The 26,232-nt window shown below is 32.9% G+C and overlaps 1 protein-coding gene across 1 annotated transcript; it reads left to right on the top strand.

The window, feature by feature from the left end:
- Positions 1-304: 304 nt before the first annotated feature.
- LOC143078502 (ADP-ribosyl-[dinitrogen reductase] glycohydrolase-like) lies at positions 305-25,443 on the top strand. Its single transcript, XM_076253368.1, has 8 exons — positions 305-366; positions 15,558-15,674; positions 16,156-16,305; positions 17,393-17,536; positions 19,076-19,230; positions 20,297-20,603; positions 21,246-21,376; positions 22,950-25,443. Exons 1-8 carry the CDS (start codon positions 334-336, stop codon positions 23,008-23,010), a joined length of 1,098 nt encoding a protein of 365 aa, XP_076109483.1. The 5' UTR covers positions 305-333; the 3' UTR covers positions 23,011-25,443.
- Positions 25,444-26,232: the final 789 nt, after the last annotated feature.

Genomic DNA, 26,232 nt, shown 5'->3' on the forward strand with positions numbered 1-26,232 from the left:
CTATTGACTTGTATTATTAGGTCCTATTTAATAAAGAGTTACGACCATCACAATTTTAAGTTACGACCATCCTGAACAATTTTGTTTTTTTAGTTACGACCATCATGCTCGAATTATTGAATGATCATTTTACGAAAATTGGAATGTTTTTATGTATCAAATTTTGTTTCAATATCAATGCACTGACGATTAGTATGTATGAGACAAGCGGTTTTACTGAAACATTTTTTTACTGCACGAAAATCGGAAAAGAAAAATGTATCCCTAGAGTTGTCTCCCATCTTCGGATGGTCGTAACTTAAGTTACGACCATCCGCTTACCACCAGTGGACAATGGCGAGCAGCGGAGATGGCGAAACGACTTCTGTAAGTACTACTAATAAACATCACGGTAAAATGTGTTTTTAAATACACATATTGATAAATAAATGTCTGAGCACGATAACTCCCTGAAATCAAATGTATTTTATCATTACAATTCAGCTTTCTTGTGAATTCAATTGTAGACGGATACATTAATTCACATGATCACTTCCTTAATCTTGTGAATATATGAGGGTGTGGATGGGAGTTCACAGAATATAGAAAAATATAAAGAATAGAAGGAAAAAACCCTAATAAATAATAGTGAGGATATAATAAGGTTCTTAAATATAGAGAATACAGAGTAAATGGCAAAAAGTATACAGAATAGAGAAAAATTGCCTTAAATTTAAAGAATACAGTCCCTTAATAAATCTACCATCTTTTAAATGGTGGTATATTTAAAGGGTATTCATTGAAATTTAAACAGAATGTGTAGTGATTCGGAAATGTATAGGGTAGATGATTGTCTGAATAAATGGTCCAAATTTTATTTTCGATTTTAACCAGGAAGTTAAAAAAAATGTCTATATTAATACATAATTACTCTCTTAAATGCCGGTCATGACGTTTAATAAATTCTCCAAGAGACCAGGAGGGGGCTACTAGTATGAGGTAGTAATTGAAATTTTGCAGTAAAATATAGAGAATAAAAATTCGGCCCCTTGGTTTTTTATAAAATTGCATAGAAGTAATTGGGGAAAGAATTCGGTCCCCGTTCTGTATACTTAAATAATCTTTTAATCACATGGTCGTAATGTAAGTACATCAGGGAAACAATCAGTATATCACAAAATCATTGAAATAGTTCGAAGTTTTGTTTAAAGACGTATAAATTTTACTCAACGAATACCAGTTATTACCTCGCAACCTAAATAGTCATGTGTTTCAATTTAAGAAGAATTTTGTAAATACAATTTTTATACGACCGCAAAAATTGAAAATTTTTTGGTCGTATAGTGTTATTACGTTGGCGTCGTCGTCGTCGTCGTCGTCGTCTTCGTCCGAAGTCATTTGGTTTTCGCACTAAAACTTTAGTATAAGTGAATAGAAATCTATGAAATTTTAACACAAGGTTTATGACCATAAAAGGAAGGTTGGGATTGATTTTGGGAGTTTTGGTCCCAACAGTTTAGGAATTAGGGGCCAAAAAAGGTCCCAAATAAGCATTTTTCTTGTTTTTTGCACAATAACTTAAGTATAAGTAAATAGAAATCTGTGAAATTTCAAGACAAGGTTTATGACCACAAAAGGAAGGTTGGTATTGATTTTGGGAGTTTTGGTCCCAACAGTTTAGGAATTAGGGGCCAAAAGGGTTTGATTTTATCAAAAAATGAATTATTAGGGTTTTTTGATATGCTGAATCTAACCGTATTTTTAGATTCTTAATTTTTGGTCCTGTTTTCAAATTGGTCTATATTAAGGTCCAAAGGGTCCAAAATTAAACTTAGTTTGATTTTAACAAAAAATTAATTCTTGGGGTTCTTTGATATGCTGAATCTAAACATGTACTTAGATTTTTGATTATGGGCCCAGTTTTCAAGTTGGTCCAAATCGGGGTCCAAAATTAAACTTTGTTTGATTTGAACAAAAATTGAATATATGGGGTTCTTCAATATGCTGAATCCATGTATTGAGATTTTTGATATTTGGGCCCGATTATCAAATTGGTCCACATTGAGGTCTAAAGGGTCTAAAATTTAACATTATTTGATTTCATCAAAAATTTAATTCTTGGGGTTCTATGATATGCTGAATCTAACCATTTATTTAGATTTTGGATATTGGAACATAATAGGTAAATGTCCAATTTAAAAAAAAATTAAGTTTTTAAACCACATTCATTCTGTGTCAGTGTTTTGTCAACTATTTAATCACAATCAAAATTCAGAGCTGTATCAAGCTTAAATGTTGTGTCCATACTTGCCCAAACTGTTCAGGGTTCGACCTCTGCGGTCGTATAAAGCTGCGCCCTGCGGAGCATCTGGTTTTCTTTTTGTCTCCAAGTTTTTACAGTCGTCAGTTAATATAAGTAAAGATATAAATTTTGTTTACCTTCTGATTTCAACAATAAGTATAATGAATAGCCTTTAAATCATCCTTTGCGTTTTAACCTGTGGCTATACTCTGGAGATAAAGCTGCCGTGATGCATTTAGCGTGTCCTGAGATGTTGATTACTTAGCCCGCATTTCTTTCTAACCAAAATTTTGCAAACGTTGTGTCGCGTTTGTTGCTGTTTTCTAAATGCTACATAAGAAGAAACAAATACATCGTTTAATAAGTCTTTGATGACCCTGTTTGAACTTTCAATAAAGCATGCACATGCTGTTGGTAAACAGACTTTTTTACAAACGTAGAAGCAAATACTTCGTTTAATCAGGTTGAAGCTAGAAACAAATGCAGCGTTTGTACTAACAAGCGACAAACGACAAACTGCAGACGCATGTTTTGCGTTTGCATAGTTTGTCAAATTTTATGTAAACTTTACAAACGTATGTTTGAAAGAAATGATCGAAACATGTGCGCGCTTCGCCGTTTCCATCGTTTGTATTAGAAAGAAATGCACCCTTAGTTTCAAAATTATGAAACATATTGTTAAAATATTTCAAAAGGCATTGTGTGCTTGATGCCTGCTTTATGTCCAGGCAAATGTTATATTCATATCCAGGATGTGGACGTGATTATTATGTTTAATATATTCTAATTCGCTACCTCAAACGAGCATACATAAATTATTTATAAATTGAAACACTTGTTTCAAAAGAATATAAAACCAGCATGTGTTATTATGGCGCGGAATCAGGGTCAAAAATACTTATTTACGTATGTACATAATTCGTTTTACGTATATACAAAAATAATTACGTATATTCGTAAATCGAATTACGTATATACAGAATTAATTCCGTATACACAAAAATCGAATAACGTATATACAGAAATAATTCCGTGTACACAGAAATCGAATTACGTATATACAGAAATAATTACGTATATAAAGAAATAATTACGTATATACAGAAATATGGTATAACAATGAATTTCATTGCCAGGTTGTATTAATGTCTAGTATACAAAACTATTAACGTATATACTCAAAGAATTCCATTCTGTTTATACGTAAATATAATTTCGTATATACGTAAATAGAATTTTGTATATACGTAAATCGAATTCCGTATATACATAATTATTTCTGTATATACTTACGTATATACATAATTATTTCTGTAGATACGGAATTCGATTTACGTATATACGTAATTATTTCTGTATATACAGAATTCGATTTACGTATATACAGAAATACAGAATTCGATTTACGTATATACAGAAATACAGAATTCGATTTACGTATATACAGAAATACAGAATTCGATTAACGTATATACGAAATTCGATTTACGTATTTACAGAATTCGATTTACGTATATACGGAATTTGATTTACGTATATACGGAATTCGATTTACGTATATACGTGAATCGAATTCCGTATATACAGAATAATTATGTATATACGTAAATAAGTATTTTTTTACCCTGATTCCGCGCCATAATATGTATATACATGTATATATATATATATATATATATATATACAACTCGTCTAAACATCAACCCAACAATGTTAGATCTGTAAATTTGCTTTCGCAAATTTTTGGTTCTTCCCTCGCCGGGATTCGAACCCATGCTACTGTGATATCGTGACACCAAATCGCCTGCACTACAGCCGTCCCGCTAGACCACACGACCACCTGGGCTCTCAAAAAAAGAGCTTTCGGTGGGCATGTGTTACCTTTCCACGTCAGTTTTAATCTAGCGGCGTACTACAGTACATGATATATAAGGCATGAAGATGTTATTGTTACAGATCAGCTAAATTATCTATAGTAAAGGATCCTACAAATTAATGTAAGATACAGTCACAGAAAATAATTATATTCATAAGTACGTCTGAGTCAGTGACAACCCTACAACAGATGTATCCATCGGATCGCCATCAATGATATATATATATATATATACAACTCGTCTAAACATACGTACTTATATATATATATATATATATATATGAGTCTGAAAGATTGTGTAACAATACCGATAAATAGATGGAAAATAAAACACTAAAAAGTGTTGAATATCATTGCACAAAGATGGAAAAACTGAACAGATGATATAAATTATACAATAATTGCAAATATTTCGGCTCAACAAATGGCCTTCTTCGGTGACAAAAGTTTTAACAATAATGAGATATAATGTATAAGGTGTAAACATAGATCACTAATAATACAGGTAAGTTTTTTGTTGATTGATTTTAATCCAAAATCCTGAATATAATAATATTAACACTAGACTGTAAATTTAATTATTTCTTTCTATTGATTCCATCTGGATGGAGGACACCCAGTGTTTTTATCCAAAACCTCTCCCGATTTTCTCTTTGCCTATTTTGCCATGTACAATCCTGTTCGATCACAAGGATCTTCATGTGATCAAAATCTTTCAGGTTGTGATCTGGTAACCTGAAATGTTGGCTGACAGGAATGTACGGTTTTTTTGTGAGGTCACTCCTGTGGCCATTGAGGCGTTTGTGAAATGGCTGCATAGATTCACCAACATATTGGAGACCACATCTAGGACACTCAAGAACGTAAATCACGTTTGAGCTTTTGCAGTTGACATTGCAAAATATCTTGTATGTCTTTTCTGTGGTCTTACTGTGAAATGTTGATGAATGCTGCAATTGGTTGCAACATTTGCAGCGCTTGTCCCCACAAGGCTGACAATTACCTACAGTATGGTTAGGTTTGGAAAGGTCAGCACGGACAAGTATATTTCTCAGGCTGTTAGGTTGTTTGAAGGCAATCATGGGAGGCTCAGGAAAGATTTTGGATAACTTCGAATGTTTCTCGATTGCTGTCCAATGATCACGAATGGTCTTGAAACTATTTCTCAGGCATGGATGGTAGGTGAGCACACATGGGATTCTTTTACTTTTCTGTTTATTTTTGTAAGTTAGCAGACTGCTTCTGGGGATGGATTCCGCTTTTCGAAAACTATTTTTGATGTTTTTGTGTTTATATCCCCTTCTTTTTAAATGTCCTTTAAGCTGCCCCAGACGTTGTTTTGCAGTGTCTTCAGAGGAGCAGATTCGCCTTATTCTGAGAGCTTGGCTGTATGGAATGCTCTTCGTGCAGTGTGGAGGATGGCAACTTTCAGGCGACAAGTATTGATGAGTATCTGTAGGTTTAGAGTATATATCTGTGTTTATTATACCTACAGAGAGGGTGCTAGATGTATCAAGGAAGTTTATGGTGGAATTAGATGTTTCATGGGTGAATTTGATGGTAGGGTGTTGATTGTTAGCATTTGTTATAAAAGTTTCTAATTTTTGGTCTCCCTTGTCCCATTTCATGTCAACGTCATCAATAAATCGATACCAGGAAAGCGGTTTTTCGATGGAGCACTCCAGCAGTTGCTTTTCAAATTTACCCATGAATATATTGGCATAAGATGGAGCCATTTTTGTACCCATAGCAGTGCCATTTGTCTGTAAATAGTGTTCTCCTTGGAATGTGAAGTTGTTCTTTTTCAAGACCATAGTAAGCATTTCAACTAAGCAATCAGTAGGTGGAATTTTAGGAGATCGAGAGTCCCAAACTTCTCTACATGCTTCAATACCATCCGCATGTGGGGACAAGCGCTGCAAATGTTGCAACCAATTGCAGCATTCATCAACATTTCACAGTAAGACCACAGAAAAGACATACAAGATATTTTGCAATGTCAACTGCAAAAGCTCAAACGTGATTTACGTTCTTGAGTGTCCTAGATGTGGTCTCCAATATGTTGGTGAATCTATGCAGCCATTTCACAAACGCCTCAATGGCCACAGGAGTGACCTCACAAAAAAAACGTACATTCCTGTCAGCCAACATTTCAGGTTACCAGATCACAACCTGAAAGATTTTGATCACATGAAGATCCTTGTGATCGAACAGGATTGTACATGGCAAAATAGGTAAAGAGAAAATCGGGAGAGGTTTTGGATAAAAACACTGGGTGTCCTCCATCCAGATGGAATCAATAGAAAGAAATAATTAAATTTACAGTCTAGTGTTAATATTATTATATTCAGGATTTTGGATTAAAATCAATCGACAAAAAACTTACCTGTATTATTAGTGATCTATGTTTACACCTTATACATTATATCTCATTATTGTTAAAACTTTTGTCACCGAAGAAGGCCATTTGTTGAGCCGAAATATTTGCAATTATTGTATAATTTATATCATCTGTTCAGTTTTTCCATCTTTGTGCAATGATATTCAACACTTTTTAGTGTTTTATTTTCCATCTATTTATCGGTATTGTTACACAATCTTTCAGACTCATATAATTTTTCCTGTTTGTGTAGTATTGTCAATTTTGATGATCCAATACCTATTAAGTTTACTGGTTGGTAGATTCTTATAGACTCTATATATATATATATATATATATATATATATATATATATATATATATATATATATATTGTTGGGTTGATGTTTAGACGAGTTGTATATATATATATATATATATATATATATATATATATATATATATAAAAGCTTATAAAGATACAAACATTCATTGGAAAGGAAGGAGAGTGTGGGAACCCTTCATCATGATTTAGCTGTACAGGATTCAAATAACAATATTCATTAAGTTACTTTAAACAAGAAAATTAAACGCGCATTAAAAATCCTGTGCTATTTATATTTATCAATATATTTACGCTTTTCGACAAATATTGGCAAATCCGAAATATTAATTATTCAAACACAAACCTGTTTATTTAATACAAACACTAATAGATGACCACTATAAAATCACACACTCAAGTGTGTTTGTGTACATAAATAGAAACTTGTGTATATTCAACTTAATCATGTTAATGAAAAACATATGAATATACTCCATGTACTCTGCCGTATACTAAAATGACATATGCTCAGTAGGGTTTTGACGTGGTACATCACAAGATAACAGTCCGCGGAAGACATACCAATCTAGTCAGACAGAGTCGACAAATCTACGCTCATATTTCAAAATTTTTAATCAGTGGAAAGTAGCCACCACCTTTTTATAAAAGTCTTTCTTTTTGCCATATGGAAAGCCAACGGGGTCAAAATTCTTAATTCGTTACTTGTCAATTCGTAACTTGTAACTGTGTTATTTCTAAATTGTCAATTCGTAAATTGTTAATTTGTAACTTGTTACTGTGAAATTCATAAAGCTTAATTCGTAAATTGTCAATTTGTAACTTGCACCTTTGTAGTTTCAACATTCTAAATCGGTAAATTGTCAGTTTGTTACTTGTAACTGTGCAATTTCATAATGCTTCATTCGTAAATTGTCGATTTGTAACTTGTATCTTTGTATCAAAATTCAACATTCTTCATTTGTTAATTGTCAATTTGTAACTTGTAGATTTCAAAATTCTTTATTGGTAAATTGTCTTTTTGTATATTGATGTTTTGTAACTTGTAACATGTGACTTGTCGATTCGTGAATTGTCGATGTGTGAAATGTCGAAGTGTTAAATGTCATCGTTGTATTATGCTAACGATCATTATGACGACAGATGGCGCTCGGGTTCTTCTTCGGTGTATAATCCTCCTGTAAGTCGGAGTACCTCCATGTGGAATATATACCTGAGTAATTCTAATCCATTAATTACAGAAAATGCGTCTAAAAAAAGCAAAACAAAAATTGCATGTTTACAGGATCCCAGTTTTATTTTGTTTACTGACGTGGACGGACTTTCGTTTGAGAACGGAAACTATATATAAAAAAAATATACCGAGTAGTTCAGTCCCTCAACGTAATTGAGGCTCTCCTAATTACGGGGTTAATGAAATAGTCGTTGGTCATCGGAATATTACGACTGGATTATTCAGGAATATACTGCAATGAGGAGATGTGGTAATAAACCGTATGATTGCCAATGAGACAACTATCCACTAACGCGTAGTACAAATAAAATCGATGTAAGCAACTATAGGCAACCCGGCTACGGCCTTTATCAATGACAAAACCTAATACCATATAGTCGGCTTTTAAAAGGCTACATCATTACTGAAAACCTCAGGTACTAGTAATAAACGATTTCTATTAGTCATAAGATGCTATTATCGGACCATTTTATTCTGACAGGAAAGGGCTGACATATATCACGGCCGACACTCGGCTAACCGAGAGATTGGTCGGTTAATCTATATTGAGTATTCGGCTATATGGGCGATTGGTCTGTTAATCGGGTTTTTATACGTCTGTTAAGAGTAAAACGCTTAATTTAATGTTAAACTCTATTAAATATACAGATTTTTGGCATGTTATAAGAACCAAATCAAAAAAAAAAAAAGTGTCTGACAAAATGATAGCTATCATAGAACATTTTGCACTTGTAAAAACATTTCTTAGTCTGCGCAGTTTTCAGTAAAACTAAAAGGCGTCGCGCAAGTATGTAGTATTTATGCTTATACGCATAGCAATTTTTTTAATACAAGGCGAAAAAAACAAATTTAGATATCATTTAAAGGACCAAAAATGGTACTGTGGTTCTAAAAAATAAATTGACATTAGTAAATATTTCATAATTGTAAAATAACGTGAATAATACAACGTTTTATTGAAAAGTATGGGAATAAAGTCTGTTAATGGGTTGTACAATTGAAATTGTGTCAGTTAAGAGTTATTTAGCCACTACAATAATTTTGCTACCTTTATATTTTCCCCTTAAAAAATTGAAGAATGAGATGTTCCTGAGTAAACAAGCATGACAATACGGTGCCACAGTATCCTAGAAAGAGCATTTTTATTTTGACTTTCTTTGTATTTTATTGAAGGGTGTGTCACTTCAACATAGCGTGATATGGATTGGCCTCTGGAATATGCATGAATTTTTTATTGACGATTTCAATCAGCCTTAATTTTTGTGTCTGTTCGAAGTAGCACGTTCTCAATTCCGACTGAAAGTGTCTTTCTAATACAACACAGGGTACATATAACGTGTTCTCGTTGACATATGAACATGATTTTTGTCACTGGGCGTTAAACCCTAATTCGTCAGCATCATCCAATTGGTTCTTTTCTTCTATTACTTAATCATATGTTGTTTACAAATCACTCTAAAAAGGTAAACGGAAAGAAGCGAATGCAGCTACATTTGGTTATTTTAAGTTTCAATTAATTTTATTCAGTTTAGTTCCTTTTTACATAAGTGCAGAGGAGGAGAACTACTTGTCTGCATGTAAACTTCTAGAATTTGTTTTTTAGCAATGTATCACTCTCTACTGTCCTTATATATTATTCTATATTCTGCGTTTCCATCCAGATTCTCGTGTAAACCATGAGGGTCCGGATTGGGGGTATTGTTTATTTCTGTATTCCTTAAATGGTTATGTAATTTTTTCAAGTCTACATTTTATTTATCTTACTCATTATTCTTTCTTTATTTTTCATATTTTGTCATCCCAATATATTTTACTTACTGATGTTTAGTTACATTACGACGTTTATTTCTGATTTCTATACTGGTTACCAATGTAGATGACAAATGTGTGTCATTCGTGACAATTAAACAGAATCAACATGATATATGCGATCATTCTTGGAAGAAATTAATATTACTTTAATATTACACTTTTTGAAACCATTTTTATCAATTTTCAATTTCATGTGTTGTTTCCGTATATGTTATGTTTCATTGCTCATGTGTTGTTTTCGTATATTTTAGCCGCTCGTCTTGAGCCTACTCATTTGATCCGATAACACCCCATATAGCAATAAAATTATACTTTTATTGCCATTCATAACTCTTAACAGACCAATTAACAGACCGGGTTTTATACATCCGACCCATTAACAGACCAGGTTTTAAATAAAGATTGGTTTATGTCACCAAAATACAGATTTTCGTGTAGATTTTTCACACAATGATATCAATATGGTTAACAAACATAATGCCTTTCTTTTTTCGATGTTCAAAATATTGAATGCAAGTAAATTTAACCAATGTGTCATTTTGTGTACATTTTATGTGTGTAAAATGTGTATAAATTTATTAATGAGTAATCCGCCTTTTCATTTTATAGATCGTACATTGAAGCTAGAAAAATAATAATTACACCACTGAATTCAGTACATTGAATTGTTTTGTTAGTCATGAATACTTTTTATGATGAAAATATATTTAGAAAGTTATACAATGAAACATGCTGAACTTTCAATGATTTTCTCGATAACACCTGATTAACAGACTTTAGCCAACCCGATTAACAGACCAACCGCCGATATAGCCGCATACTCAATATAGATTAACCGACCAATCTATCGGTTAGCCGAGTGTCGGCCGTGTATATATTCTATTCTGCTGTTGTCGGTTATATGGTCGGGTTATTGTCTCTTTGACACATTCCCCATTTCCATTCTCAATTTTATGTATTAATATATATGCCTACTGAATTTTTCGGGTCAAGAAGCTTAAAAATTGCCGCTACCAGATTTCCTACAATAAAAATGTACAAACAAAAAGACCAAAATATTCACGAGTCCCTCGATCTCAAAAGCTGCTTAATGCCCCGTACTCCCGATATGAACCCCACCTGGTGCCACACCTCCTTATAGCCCGGCAACCTTACTAAATCTAACATGTTGTCAATCGTTAATTAACTGAAATGATTCACGATGTTAATCAAGATACCTATTTTTTTTTAAAGGAGTAGGTCCGGTAAGGCCTGGTTTCGGCCTCAATTTTCAAGTTCATCTAACGAAAGATTTTAGACACTTTTTAAACACTTAAGTGTCTATTTCAATTGATTCAATTAGTTTATGGGAAAGATTTTAACTGATTACGTCATTAAAAACGCTCCGATTCAGGCTTAAATATGAAAAATCTATCAAATATGCCAAAAATCGTCACTTTTCAGATGGTTTTTGTCAAAAATGAAAGTGGCCGCATCCGTGTTCATCCTCGACCTTTATATATATATCATGTATTATCATCAAATACAACTTACATTTCAATATTATGGATGAACACGAATGCGGCCACTTTCATTTAAGACGGAAACCGTCTAAAATTTAACTAAAATGATCAAATTGTGAAGATTTCAGTAACTTAGCACGACTTAATGATGCTAGTACTCGATATATGTGCATTGTATTGTCAAAAACAACCCATATTTATGTAGCAGAAGCATTCTACTTTGTAATGAATATCTTAACGATTACATATTCACAATTTTCTAAAACTGTTATATTTTGGGGCCAAAAAGGGGTCTTACTGAACCAACTCCTTTGCATGTCAAACATAAAATAAAAAATCATTTGCAATGAATTCGTAACAATATAATCCTAATATCCTATTGACAAACCAGGTTGTATTCCGCCTGCATCTTCTATCGAGCAGTCAGCCAGGATCCCAGGCTATCATTTTACTCTAAAAATGACCAAATACATACTCCTTTGGCCAAACCCCAAATAATGTGCAAATATTTTCGTGGAGAAATAAAATTAAAGAACCTTAGTGAGCGCGCTCACATGACCCACGTCCCCACATTGTCACTGGAGAAATAAAATAACTAAGAAAAAAAAGTTGGATAAGAAAAAAAAAATGAATCATAATTTCCTGTCGATATGTACATTTACATAGTATGTCCTTATTATCTACAAGGTTTCATGAAATTCTGTGGTGTGGTTTCAGAGGAGTTGCGACGATAAACTGTTGCAGAGGTTTATCGAAGCACATAAGTTCAAAGTGGCGTAACTTCTAGAAAAAAAAATTGAATTGTAATTTCTTGTCGATATGCAAATCTACTTAGTATGTCCTTATTATCATGAAATTCTGTTGTGTGGTTTGCGAGGAGTTGCGATGACAAGAAACAGGACCGATGGACTGACGTACGGACGGATACGCAGACAGACAGACGGACGGGTCAAAACATTACACCCCCCGCAACTTCGTTGCGTGGGGTATAATTAGTGTAAGCATATAAGAGATAATTGCCTCTTTCATGCAAATGGCGATATGGCAAGATCTTTTCTCTGACAAGTCAGAGGGAGAGGGCGTCAATTTGTTTAAAAGTGGGAGTATTAGGAAGGGGGGTTGGAGATTTCGAAAAAACACTGGCCTTTGTTAGTCTTGTATGATTTTTAATTTTTGTTTCTTGTGTATAATTCGGAGTTCAGTATGACGTCCGGTATCACTGAACTTGTATACATATTTGTTTAGGGGCCAGCTGAAGGACTCCTCCGGGTGCGGGAGTTTCTCGTTGCATTGAAGACCAATTGGTGGCCTTCGGTTGTTGTCTGCTCTATGGTCGGGTTGTTGTCTCTTTGATACATTCCCCATCTCCATTCTCAAATTTATGTAGGTGACGCGTGTAGTAAAAAATAAACAGTTTCATAGTTTAACGATTATGGTCATTAAAAAATATATAGAGGGGACACCTCCTAGTATATTTCGATCTTGTACCATGATCATTTTAGATCTGTATCTGGAGGAGAACGTTGTGGATACAAATACCGGCTTTAATACAACGGTAGAGAGCGCGCCGTCGATGTATTGACGATGCACGAGAGTAGTTTCTGAACGGCTGTCAACGCTCGGTGTACGCACTACGCTTCTTCTATGTGGTTCTATTCGAATACTGTTTTTACGAAAAATAAGTTAGAATATTGTTGTACTTTACTCGTTGAGATCTCAAAACACCTCGTGTAGTTTTTTATCTACATGTTTGTTCACAACATTTCTTGACTGATCATTGTTAAATTGTTCTTTTTGGACGAGTTTTTTTTTTAATTGTCTGGTTCTATAGCACTGCGACCACCTCGTACAGAAATATGAGCATCTGACTTGAGCGTCTTGTCTGTGCGTCTTGTTGTTTCAGTTTGGTGAGCGTGTTTGAGACGCAACCAACTTCTCTTGATTTGTACTCTCCTGTTATAAATCTCACAGGTAATCGCTGTATTCTTTCAAGGTTATTGATGATTGTAGATGTGAACTGGTCCCATACTATTGACGATATGATATCCCATTATTGACCTGACCATTAGAATACATGCGGTTTTCTCGCATTCTGGTTGACAATATCTCAAATTTTAGGACCTCGATTAGTTTTCTGGTTCCTTTAGATTTTATTACAAAATAGTGCATATTCAACACAGTTTTGATATATACGTAGTATACATTAACTAAGTGACTCATTTAAAATAATTTTTCATTCAGTTTGTTTTGCAAAGTACTTATATATGATATCATTAAACATTTTTTATAGATATAGGAAGATGTGGTATGAGCGCCAATGAGACAACTCTCCATCCAAATAACAATTTATAAAAGGAACCTATTATAGGTCAAGATACGGCCTTCAACACGGAGCCTTAAATTCCGGATTTATATTCATTACTCAGGAGCCAAATAAATAAAGACTGTTCGTCCATTTGTTTCTTGTATTAAAACATATCATTAGATAATTACATTCTTTTCTGAAATTTTAATATTGAGATTATAATATTAATGAATGATGGTTGTCAAACCATTTCTGCCATTATACATTGAGTCCAAAATTTGCGGGCCCAGGACAATATTAGTATTTTTCCAGCACCGTCTTATATTTCACGTTTTTAGTCTTGTATTGACCCGGTTAAATATCAAGTAGAAATTTCTTGCCGGTGACAGTTATATATTTGCGAAGTTGATAAGGGAGCCCGTTCCAGCGAGACATCTATATACCTTAATAAAGGAAGTGACACACCTCATTGCAGGTTTGGTGACCAGTACAGTAAACAAACATATTTATACGAGGTTACCTCAATATAAAACGTAGTATGCGCTGTACATATTTGGTATATATTCCATATGGCGGTGCACCTACTTACAGGAGGCTTATACACAGAAGAAGAAGCCGAGCGCCATCTGTCGTCATAATGATCGTTAGCATAATACAACGATGACATTTAACACTTCGACATTTCACGCATCGACAATTCACAAATCGACAAGTCACATGTTACAAGTTACAAAACATCAATATACAAAAAGACAATTTACCAATAAAGAATTTGAAATCTACAAGTTACAAATTGACAATAATTTTTTAACAAATGAAAAATGTTGAATTTTGATACAAAGATACACAGTTACAAATTGACAATTTACGAATGAAGCATTATGAAATTGCACAGTTACAAGTAACAAACTAACAATTTACCGATTAAGAATGTTGAAACTACAAAGGTACAAGTAACAAATTGACAATTTACGAATTAAGCATTATGAATTTCACAGTAACAAGTTACAAATTAACAATTTACGAATTAACAATTTAGAAATTACACAGTTACAAGTTACGAATTGACAAGTTACGAATTTAGAATTTTGACCCCGTTGGCTTTCCATATTGCCAAGCTAAGAATCGATACCAATACCTCCTCTACTCTAGGTTTGACTAAGAAAGAAGGTTCATATCTGGTACACAAAAATAAAAGTCGTTTTAAAAAGATGAAACTAAACACAAATGTGTCAAATACATAAACCAAACTGAACGTTACACGTAACGAAATTTTTTCAATTGCCATATACCTGATTTGATAATAAATGCACTGAACCGATCGCAAATACACGTTTTTATCCAATATCTTTTTCTTCAAAAACTCTTCGAGAGAACCGGCCAAATATAAAAGTGTTAGAGAGAATTCAGAGTTGGGCAATGCCAAAGATACACTTAAACTGGACAGTCAAAAATTACTAACAACGCAATGAATAAAACCAAAGACCAAGGAATATTAAACAAATTCACAAACACTACATAGACAATAAAACAGCAGAAAGTATCTCACAGAAAAAAGTGGATTTTATAAGGCTTTCAAGTCGTGAAGGAAATGTCCCCCAGTATTGAAATCGATCCAGTTGTTGTAAAAAGTAATCAGAGATAAAAAGAAAACCTATATCTCTATTTTTTTGTAAATTTGAAGGTTAATTCAAGTGAGGAATAATAGTCAGAAAACTGTACTAAAACAGTGAATTTTATGAGGCTTCCAAGTCCTGCATATAAAGAACCATCAATCACACATGCATACATATACTCAAAAATATATGATTATGTACTAAAATGTTGTTGGTGGTTTTTTTTTAGCATAACCAACCATCCCCCGAAACCATGGATAGAATCCAAGCTACTATATATGGACAATGTATTGGGGATGCAATCGGACTACTCACTGAATTCTTATCAAAGGATGAAGCAAAGATGGTGAATATTGTTTTAGCCTTCTAATTATTTTAAAGATACTAAAATCCATAGACGTTTAAAAGTTAATCAAAAGTTATCAATAGCCTGATTAACTAGAAGTCAGCAATACATATGCGATGTTTTATTTGACATATTATTTGAGAAGTCTGAAAAGATGAAAATCTGAATGAAAGGAGATGATAGAGGAAAACGTTAATTACACCACAACAATTCAGCACAAAGAAAACTCTTCAACAAAATTGATCTGGCAAGGATGCATAATTATTTCTGTACCTTTTTAGAATATAGCTCTTCGTCTTATTAATAAGCTTTGAGTTTTAAAATATTTTGGCCTCGAGCCTGACTGAACAGTCGAAACGTGCATCTGGTGCCTAAAATTGATACTGTTAAAGTTATTGCAAAGAATATAAATCATTGGAAGTGGTACATTAGTTGTGTACTTACTTCCCATTTAATTTATTCATTTTAAATTTCTCTTCAGCATTATGGAAAAAAAGCCAAAAAAATAGAATATCGACATAAAAAGATCGTTGATGATTTTCACAGATCAAGATGGCAAGAAGGCGATTGGACAGATGACAGTGACCAAATGATTCTAATTATGAGATCGTTAGTCGACTGTGGTGGTAAGGTATGTCTCAGAATGTCCAGTCGACATCAAGCGCTCTCGACAACTTTAAAACATTCACTTCATAAAAATGCGGGTAGAAGAACTGATTGTCTATCCAGTAAATTTAGAAATGACTAAAACAAAGTAAATCGAAACGAAAGGAATATTTCTTCAAATATCATTATGGTAGTTTCTTCCCCGAGGGTTTCACCAGCCCAGTAGTCAGCACTTCGGTGTTGACATGAATATCAATTATGTGATAATTTTTATAAATTTCCTGATACAAAACTTTTAATTTTTCGAAAAACTAAGGATTTCCTTGTCCTTGGAATAGACTACCTTAGCCGTATTTGGTACAACTTTTTGGAATTTTGGATCCTCTATGCTCTTCAACTTTGTATTGTTTGGCTTTATAACTATTTTGATATGAGCGTCACTGATGAGTCTTAAACGCGCGTCTGGCGTACTAAATTATAATCCTAGCACTTTTGGTAACTATTAAGTTATTCTTTAATGTTATTTTCATTTGATAGTCCGATTTATGTGCTGGATAGAAAATAAAAACGTATATGTGGGATTTCCATTATTACTTTATTGTTAGATATCAAAATATTTTATGTACATTTTGTTAATCTGTTTTCAAAAACCGTATAGCGGATTATTTTTGCGGGTGTAAAATTTCGCGATTTTCATTGAATAAGGTATACAACATATTTTGGCGGTTATAATTTTGGCCGATTCAAAACTTTTATCAATACTTTTGCATGTACGCTTTCAAATTAGCGGCATTTATCCTGGCGATTGTGTTTTATCCGCGAAAATAAGCGAAAATTTACGACCCGCGAAAATAGCACACTGTACGGTATTAGTTCTTGGTCATCAATAACGAGATCGAAGAGACGTTCATTAATTGTCCAAAATCGCATGTAGTGCAGTAAAATTGGTATCGATCATATAACCGTATTTGGCAGTGTTTAACTGCAGATTTTTCCTATGCACATCAAAATGAAATTTTACCATTCAAAAAAGGGTCTAGAGGCATACACAAAACACATTAAAATGACGTCTGAAAATATTACTATAATATTAAAAAAATATTTTATTTTAGGTAGACCCAGTAGACTTTGCTAAAAAGTTTAAAACCTGGATTAAGAGTGGTTTTAGTGAGTTGGGTGATTTGGGTGGATTGGGTATAGGTCTTACAACAATGAATGTAACGTCACGCCCGGACTTCATGGTAGACCCACATGAGGTAAGACTCGCTCCACGTGATACTTACCCTAAACTGGGTACACTGAACAAACAAAAGTACGAGCAAATATAAAGTCTTGTATTTCCAAAACTTTTCATTATAAAAGAGACAACTCATATTATATTTTAGCATCTTAAATATAATTAGCAAATACTATATTACCAATAAGACCAAGTATAATCTGCCAATTTTAGGAGTTATCAGTTTAATGGTAAGTGGTCAAGAAACTCCAACTTTGTACTTATTTTCAATGCTAGTTAACGTCGTAATTGTTTCTAATTCTCTTCAACTTCGCACATGATTTCAATTCTCTTTCAATTCGTTCTTGATTTTTATCTTTTTCAACTTCGCACTTGATTTCAAATCTTTTCCAATTCGTTATTGATTTCAATTCTATTCAACTTCGTACTTTATTTCAATGCTCCTCAACTTCGTTCTTCATTTCAATCCTCTTCAAATTCGTACTTGATTTCAATTCTCTTCAACTTCGTACTTTATTTCAATCCTCTTCAAACTCGTACTTGATTCAATTCTCTTCAAATTCGTACCCGATTCATATTCTCTTCAAATCAGTGCTTGATTTCAATCCTCTTAAATTCGTACTCGATTTCAATTCTTTTCAACTTAGTACTTGATTTCAATCCTCTTCAAATTCGTACTTGATTTCAATTCTCTTCAACTTCGTACTTGATTTCAATCCTCTTCAAATTCGTACTTGATTTCAAATCTCTTCAACTTCTTCTTGATTTCAATTCTCTTCAACTTCGTACTTCATTTCAATTCTCTACAACTTCGTACTTCACTTCAACTTCGTACTTCATTTTAATTCTCTTCAACTTCGTTATTGATTTCAATTCTCTTAAACTTCGTACTTCATTTCAATTCTCTTCATCTTCGTAATTGTTTCAATTCTCTTCAACTTCGTACTTGATTTTAATTCTCTTCATCTTCGTAATTGTTTCAATTCTCTTCAACTTCGTACTTGATTTCAACTCTCTTTATCTTCGTAATTGTTTCAAATGCAGCTTCAACTTAATTTTTGATTAGGCCCTTTTGATATTTGTTATTTGAGTGTCACTAATTTAGAGTCTTTTGTAGACAAAACGTACGTCTAACATGCAAACTTTTAATCATGGTATATATGCTGTGTAAATTTAGTACTGTGTATTTCCTGGAGCCGACTTCAATGAAGAACTTAAGACTAAGATCGGTCGTAAGTATACAGAATTGTTCATTACTTAGATCAATCTTAGTCGTTAGTGTTTTTGTGAAACCGACTCATGGCCCTTCTAGATGTAAAGAAAAAAATACACCTTTAGACTAAATAAAAACAAATATAATTTTAGAATAACTTATTTTAGCCATTTGACTAGGGACTTTCCGTTTTGAATATTCCTCGGAGTCTATTTTTTTGTGGTTTTACTTTTTATGATAGAAAAAGATTATGCATAGTTTTATTTTTGGTTTTAAGATCAAAATGGTGCTGAATCTTTCATATCACAACCATTACACTTAAAACGTTTTAACACAACATTTTAGGTAGCTCGATTTGTTTGGGAGGAACATGATAGAACTATTGCTCCCAATGGTGCTGTAATGAGGACCTCTATTGTTGGTATTCACATGTACTGGAGTTTAGATGATGTGACAAAAAATGCAAGGGATTTTGCAAAAACAACACATCACGATCCAAGGTTAATTTATTTAGTATAGTTAAATGCACACTCAACATCAATAAAAACACATACGATATTTTTTAAATTATAAGTAATCTCCCCCTAAAAAAAAACAAAAAACAAAACATCTTATAGATCCAGATAAATCTCGATCTTTTAAATTGTAGAACTTTATATTTTGTGCAAAGGTGAGGCCGACAGGCTCGGGCTTTGAAGAATGTGTTCAAGGCTCCATCTTATCAAAACTATTGGCCTCCACTTGCTGGTAAACAAATCATCTGATGTTTATTGTCTAAGAAATTGATTGATTGCATGTGTTTAACACCATTTTCCCTAGTCGCAAAATCTTTTTAAACCGAAGTGACCAATCGACGTGCAGCAGAAAAAGTTACAATTGTAGTCAATTCAATTAAGATATGCCGAACACATGTACCATGTGTGGTGTTAAATATCACAACCGTTAGTGTTGACAGGCTTGTGTTGTAGTTGTTTTACTACTTTGTCTACGGCCACCGAGACCTTTTTTAATGATTGGAAGATATCAGAAATGGGATACCTTGCCCTTGAATCAGATACAACAGAATTGTTCGCTTCTCTTCATTGACAATCGTTTCCTTATAATTCTCTTATTTTCCGCTAATGTCTTTTATATCGTGTGTATCAGCGAGTAAGTTAATTATATACTATTTTTTTTTTACCTTTAAACCGATTGTGGAATCATATCAATCAAAACATCCGTTATTCAAAACCATCATCATGGCATGTAAAATAGAGGTAACAGAAATATGTAAACGAAAGTCTGGGTGAAATAATCGAAACGAGATTGTTCCTTTAATGAAACTGAGAAATCTCAAATGATTTCAGAAATGTTACATAAAGATGTTTTGAAATATCCAATCCAAAGCAATTGAATACTTAACAAAATTTCAAACAGAAATGAAAAGGAAGTGGAATAGAAAACATTTAACATGAAATGCGATTCCTCCGTGACTGGATAAGGATGACACTTAAAATGCAATTGACTATTGCGAACAAAACTGACCTTGAAACTGACTTTTACTCATTCTGTGTGTTTATCTACTAGGTGCCAGGCTTCAACAGTAGCTGTGTCTGTTGCCATAGCGACCATGTTACAAGGAAAGCACATGGACAAAAAAGGCAATTTCATAGTCAAAGATATAATACAAGACGCCTACAAATATGCATCAACGTGTTTAGAAACAGACACAGAAAAGAAAGACCTTATGTTTTATTTGACATGTGAAAATATCGAAGATTTGAAATTAGATGAAGCCAAAAAAATTGGCTACACATATAAATCTATGGGTACCGGATTTTGGGCATTAAAGCAAGATGATTTCCGGAAGACAATCACAAATATTGTGATGCAGGTACAAATTTAATTACAGTTGTTTTTGCAAATCCAGTGATCACTTTTGAAATTCTTACTTGTGACGCAAATATTACCCTCATTTTCAATATCAACATTTCAGCATCAAGGGTTTAAAGAAAATGTGATGAATTGCGGTGAATATAGACAAAAGGGCAAATAAGAACTTTAACATCAAATTTAAAAAAAAATGAATTAATACTCTTATTTATGAAAGCATTTTTTTTAAAAGATACCAAAGGAATAATCAAACTTATTAGTCGAAAACAAACTGACAATTACAAGGGAAAAAAAAGAAATGTAAAACGAGCAAATACAAATACTAGTGCACAAAGCACAGCAAAGAAAACTCAAGACTGCACAAGACGAACCCCACTTACTATCACACTTTGGATTGCATAGTGTGGTTCAGCACTTAAAAACCCGGGGTTGTTCTTTATGCGTGCTTTACATGAAGCGCTACATTTGGTTTACCTCCTCTTAGATTTTAAGAGGTTTATTGGATTTTAAGAGGGTAACGGCAAGTGTCTCGTGTTTTTTTTTATATGTTTTTTAAATTTTGTATTAGCTCATTCTGTTTTGTAGGTTTCCTATGTATCCTATGTGTATATTTTTATTAATTATCTAACTTATTTTCTACTAGGGAGGAGATGCCGATACAAATGCATGTGTCGGAGGTGCTTTACTGGGATGTAAACTAGGTATGTCTGCTTTACCAAAGTCGTGGGTGACGAAACTTTTACATAAGGATTGGTTGGATAATGAAATCAAAAAGTAAGTTAACTGTATATCGAATGGATATAACATGTTATGAACAGTTGACGTACAGAAAATTACCAAGCCTTGAAATTAAGAACGTCATTCGTGCGTTTTGTCGACTATTCAGTTCTGCTTTATTGCTATAATGAAGTCAAAATGAACGAAATGATGAGCATTTAAAACGAAAACTTCCAAAAAGTTGTATCATATCTGTTTACGGCCAAGTACGTCTTGGGAAAGAAAGACGTTAGTATTTTTGAATGCTTTTGTTTTCAAACCTACTCGAAAATACCATGATCTGTAAAAACTGAAAGCTTTACATCCGTTTTTTGACGAGTTTTCGAGCTTCGGTGCTCGCTTGCAAGTTTTTGTTTTCATATTTGTCGTCTATACTTTCAAATTTTACTTTTTTTAATAAATATCATTATAAACCTGGCTAATTGTGAAGCTAATATAAAGCTTGGTACTTCACTTGCAGTCAAACACGTATACTTTTATCTGATGTTCTTTTATCTTTTTTTTTTTTAAGTCGGATTCATTCTGTACCTATATCCATTAACTGTCCTCATACTTTATAGCGTATAGGTTCACAAAATACACTGAATAATCGTATTCACTTGTAGGAAAGTTATGTAGTTATAGGAAGATATGATGTGAGTGCCAATGACACAACTCTTCACCCAAATAACAATTTATAAAAGTAAACCATTAAAAGTCAATGAACGGCCTTCAACACCGGAGCCTTGGAGCACAACGAACAAGAAGCTAAAAAGGGTCCCAAAATTACTAGTGTAAAACCATTTATAGTCTTGTACTTTTTTCATTTACAAATACAACCTTGAAATGTCGTATCTTTGATGCATCCTAGTTATTCATGTTCACATTATCTATTATATTTCAACTTTTTATTTATATATATCATACATGTATATCCAACCCGGTACTTCATGTCCATGCATCATATTTTAACTTGCCACTTTATCATGTATATCTTGTACTTCTTATTTTAGTCTGCTCGTTTATGTATGGGTAGTATACCTATACTTAATCATATTTTGGTTTGATACTTTGTAACTGGTATTTTATGCACCCACGCAAAAACTAGGTATATCATGGTTCTATGTTTTATATGAATTTACTTTATCCGTGTACTTTTTTTTATTATCTATTGTTATATAAGTACGAACACTTTACCCGGATACTGTGTGTCTAAATTTCCCCCAGTTTTTAATATACACTACATATATTGATGTGGTATTTCATGTATCTATACTTTTTCCATTCTAAATTTTATTAAGCAAAATACTTCATTTATTAAATCTTTCACTTCGTATTTTATATAGAAGGTGTAAAAGGAGGCCCTGATTCCCACTACCCCCCAACCACCCGGCCATTCCCATAACTCATACTTCCGTATCTCTTTACTCAGATGAAAATTTGACATTTTTTTTCACCATATCCTTCTATTTACTCCCCCTCTTCCCTCTGTTCCTGTCCACTGACTCACGTTTCCCGATCCCATACCTATGTGCACCTCTAATATATGGTTATACATCAGTCTCATTAAAATTGATTTGATGTATTGCAGATATTTTGAAATGATGAAATGGGAAAGGATGGATAAATCAAAAGTAAAAAGAAAAACCTAAACATGATCGAAGAGGATAAATGTGTAGATATTGAAAAGGACAGAGAGGAACGCTAATTAATTAGTTGGAGAATATCAGATAATCGCGAAATTACTTTACTATTTGCTTTGACTTAACCAGCTTCCCCCATTGCTTCTAACACTGTCTCCGTATCTAATGACAGTGATGATAGTTGGCATGGAAAGAACATTTGAGATCTCTGACATTAAACGTGAAGTTGTCGTTCTTTTGATAGAGGCAGCTTTACTTGGTAGTTCGAGAAGAATTAAAATGAAAAGAGTTATAGCAAGTTAATCTGAGAAGAAAAAATATATTTAAGAACTTTTTTCTGGCATTAACCTTGTCAATTTAGATGGGTTTTTTTTCAGATTATGCAAAGTTTGTTTCAATATTGTAACTCGAGTAACTTATTGGACCATGATACATTATTGTCACCCTTTATTTTGATTTTAAACTCATTAAACAAATGCATGTATAAACTGTTTGATCTTGCGAAGGTGTGTTTGATGGAGACGCGTCTATATGTATGCTCAGTTGTATGTTTGCATCCTTCCTCTTACAGTTAAAATGCTGCAAGTTATTATCAGGGTTGAGTTCAATATCGTAGCTGCTACGTAGCTGCTATCAATATCTATGTAGCAACTAGTCTATAGCTACACGTTCAATAGTCAAAATCTACGTAGCACTACGTAGTTGCTACAATATTGAACTCAACCCAGGATTCTCCTCTACTGGAATTTTCCCAAGTTTACGTTTGTTAAATTTCTATAGACGTGAACTTGTCGTGTTTTTTGTTATCGATGCTGCTATACTTTTTAGTTCGAGAAGATTCAAAATGAAAAGAGTTATGGCAAGTAAATCTGACAGGGAAAAAATGTGATTTACCAAATTTTTCTGTCATTAACCTTTAGTGTATAAATTGTAAATAATAATTCTGCATATCATAGACAGTACATTTATTTCTGTGTTTCATGCCTCGCTCTTTATCTCTTTAAAATATTCCAAATGTGTTAATCAACGTTAATAACTATCCATATTTACATTGCTCTATTCTTGAAAATAATAAGCGTATCTGGCACATCAATGTCCTGTTTTAGATTTGAAGGAAAGTAAATTCGTGTTCTTGTTTTTTGTTGGTTTGTGATACGAATGCGTTTTATGCAAACAAGCTTCAAGATCATTCAAATATTTTTTTTTTACTTTATCAAATATTGCCGAGCGCAGTCATTTCTATTGTATATCAATATGACGAACTCCGAAGCAATGGTGACAAAATGCTACGGTTCTCGAAGAGATATGGAAGTATATGATCCTAAGAAAGTTTGTCAATATGGATGATATATGATTTGAAAATAATTTGTTTTGTACCATTATGAACTGAATTACAAGGAAAATACATTTGTCAAACGAATATTAATACAAGGAGGTGTTAGGTATATATGATGTTCATGATACAGCAACTAAACGATACATACATGAACAAACCATTTGACATTTGAGGTAGACACAACTTCAATGATTTGATGCTAATAACACAGTTTAAAGGTTGTAAACGCTCTATATGAGAATAAACTACTTTGTTTTAGCTTTTTTTTTTATTGTAGAACATGGAATATATGTATTGGTAAAGATATATTTGTGCAATATCTGAAAACATATAATGGTGGTGAATTAGAATAATTATATACATGCAATATTTTAATATGCATACTTTAATTGTTTAAAACTTTCATTAAGCATCTAACTTTCTTTCCATCTATTCGTATTGTATTGATATTTGCTGTATTATACACAAATTTAGTGCCATAAATGTCCATAGGGGTAAATTGAACGTTAACATTATGGTATGTATGGTATGTTAATATTTCTCTTATTGTTTTATGAATTCGATGTTTTGTCATTTTTTTTTTTTGACAATTTTTTTCAGAAGGGTTTCTTGGTTGTTTTGTTTTTCAAAATCAGCCCATAATGTCTCCATAATAAACATTTATTTCACCATCCAATCTATACGGAGAGGTTACACAATTCATATTCAAATCCAATACGTCTTTTTTCTGACAGAGGTGGACATGTGATGTTCCACTAGAGCGTATGTCTTGAACTTTTTTAATAGTTGCATAATATTTGTTTCATTGATTCATATATTAACGAACATTTAGCTTAAACGTTAAAGTTTTTTTGATATATCAAACCATAAAAGTAATATATTGACGAAATACTTCAATGATCAAACGTTTGTTTTATGCTGTATTGTTATAGAAGTCTAATAAATATAAACTTATAGTCTATGTTTCCAGTACCTGCATAATTTTATTAATATATAATATATGATGTTTATTCAATGTTAGATGTTAAAGTTTTAAAAGTTTTGTTATGATTGATACTGTATTGTTATGAAGATTTCATTTAAATAAAGTTATTGCAATATTTTAATGCTAATATTTTAGATCTAAAAATTAGATTGAAAAATGTAAATGTCAGAGGCGAATTTATGAGGGGGAGGGGAAGGGTGTCTGGACCCCCGGACCCCCATTTTGGGGGGAAAAATGGTTTATTATTTAGGGAATTATCGAAGCATGATTAGAGGGGGTATTCTCTTACATATGCTGTGACTACTTCAAGTTCTAGTATTGAACTACAGTCGAAATCGTCGAAAACGAGTCGTATAGAATAAAAAAAAGCAAAAAATACTGCCTAACATAATTAATTTTTAGACAAACACATGTGGCACCAGTTTATTGCATGCAGAAAAGTAAAAAAAACGTTGTTTTTTGCAAACTTTAACATATTGGATATATTTGATCCAAACGCCCACTGACCATATAATCCATAATGTTTATAACTGCTAAAATTGCTGTTGCTCAAAGTCCTCAAAGTCAGAGAATGGCCTTCAGACCTGGTACCGGATTGAGCTGAATCCTTTGCTTTGTATTGAGTTTCTCTACATCAGTGCATTGAAGAAAACCGGGCTGTGTGGTAATATCATCAAATTATAAATTATTTCTGGAAAAGATTCTTACAACTTCTGTCATAAAATGCAGAAGCGATGCAAACATTAAAAAAAAACCACGGATATCACAAGATTGTGTTTTTTTTTTTCGTAGTATATTTAGGTATGAATGTAATATCACTAATATGTGAACTATAGTCTCTTCGGGGGCTCCAGTTTATGCTATGTTCTATTGTATGTATATCCGTCAATAACACATTTTGGACACCCGT

The sequence above is a fragment of the Mytilus galloprovincialis genome, chromosome 1 (genome assembly GCF_965363235.1).
Source record: "Mytilus galloprovincialis chromosome 1, xbMytGall1.hap1.1, whole genome shotgun sequence".
Taxonomy (NCBI): domain Eukaryota; kingdom Metazoa; phylum Mollusca; class Bivalvia; order Mytilida; family Mytilidae; genus Mytilus; species Mytilus galloprovincialis.

Bases quoted from the DNA above. Each gene is read 5' to 3' on its own strand.
- LOC143078502 (XM_076253368.1), top strand. From the start codon at position 334: ATGGCGAGCAGCGGAGATGGCGAAACGACTTCT. The intron at 16,306-17,392 runs GTATGTCTCAGA...ATTTTATTTTAG, and splicing joins TAGTCGACTGTGGTGGTAAG to GTAGACCCAGTAGACTTTGC. The intron at 17,537-19,075 runs GTAAGACTCGCT...ACAACATTTTAG, and splicing joins TCATGGTAGACCCACATGAG to GTAGCTCGATTTGTTTGGGA.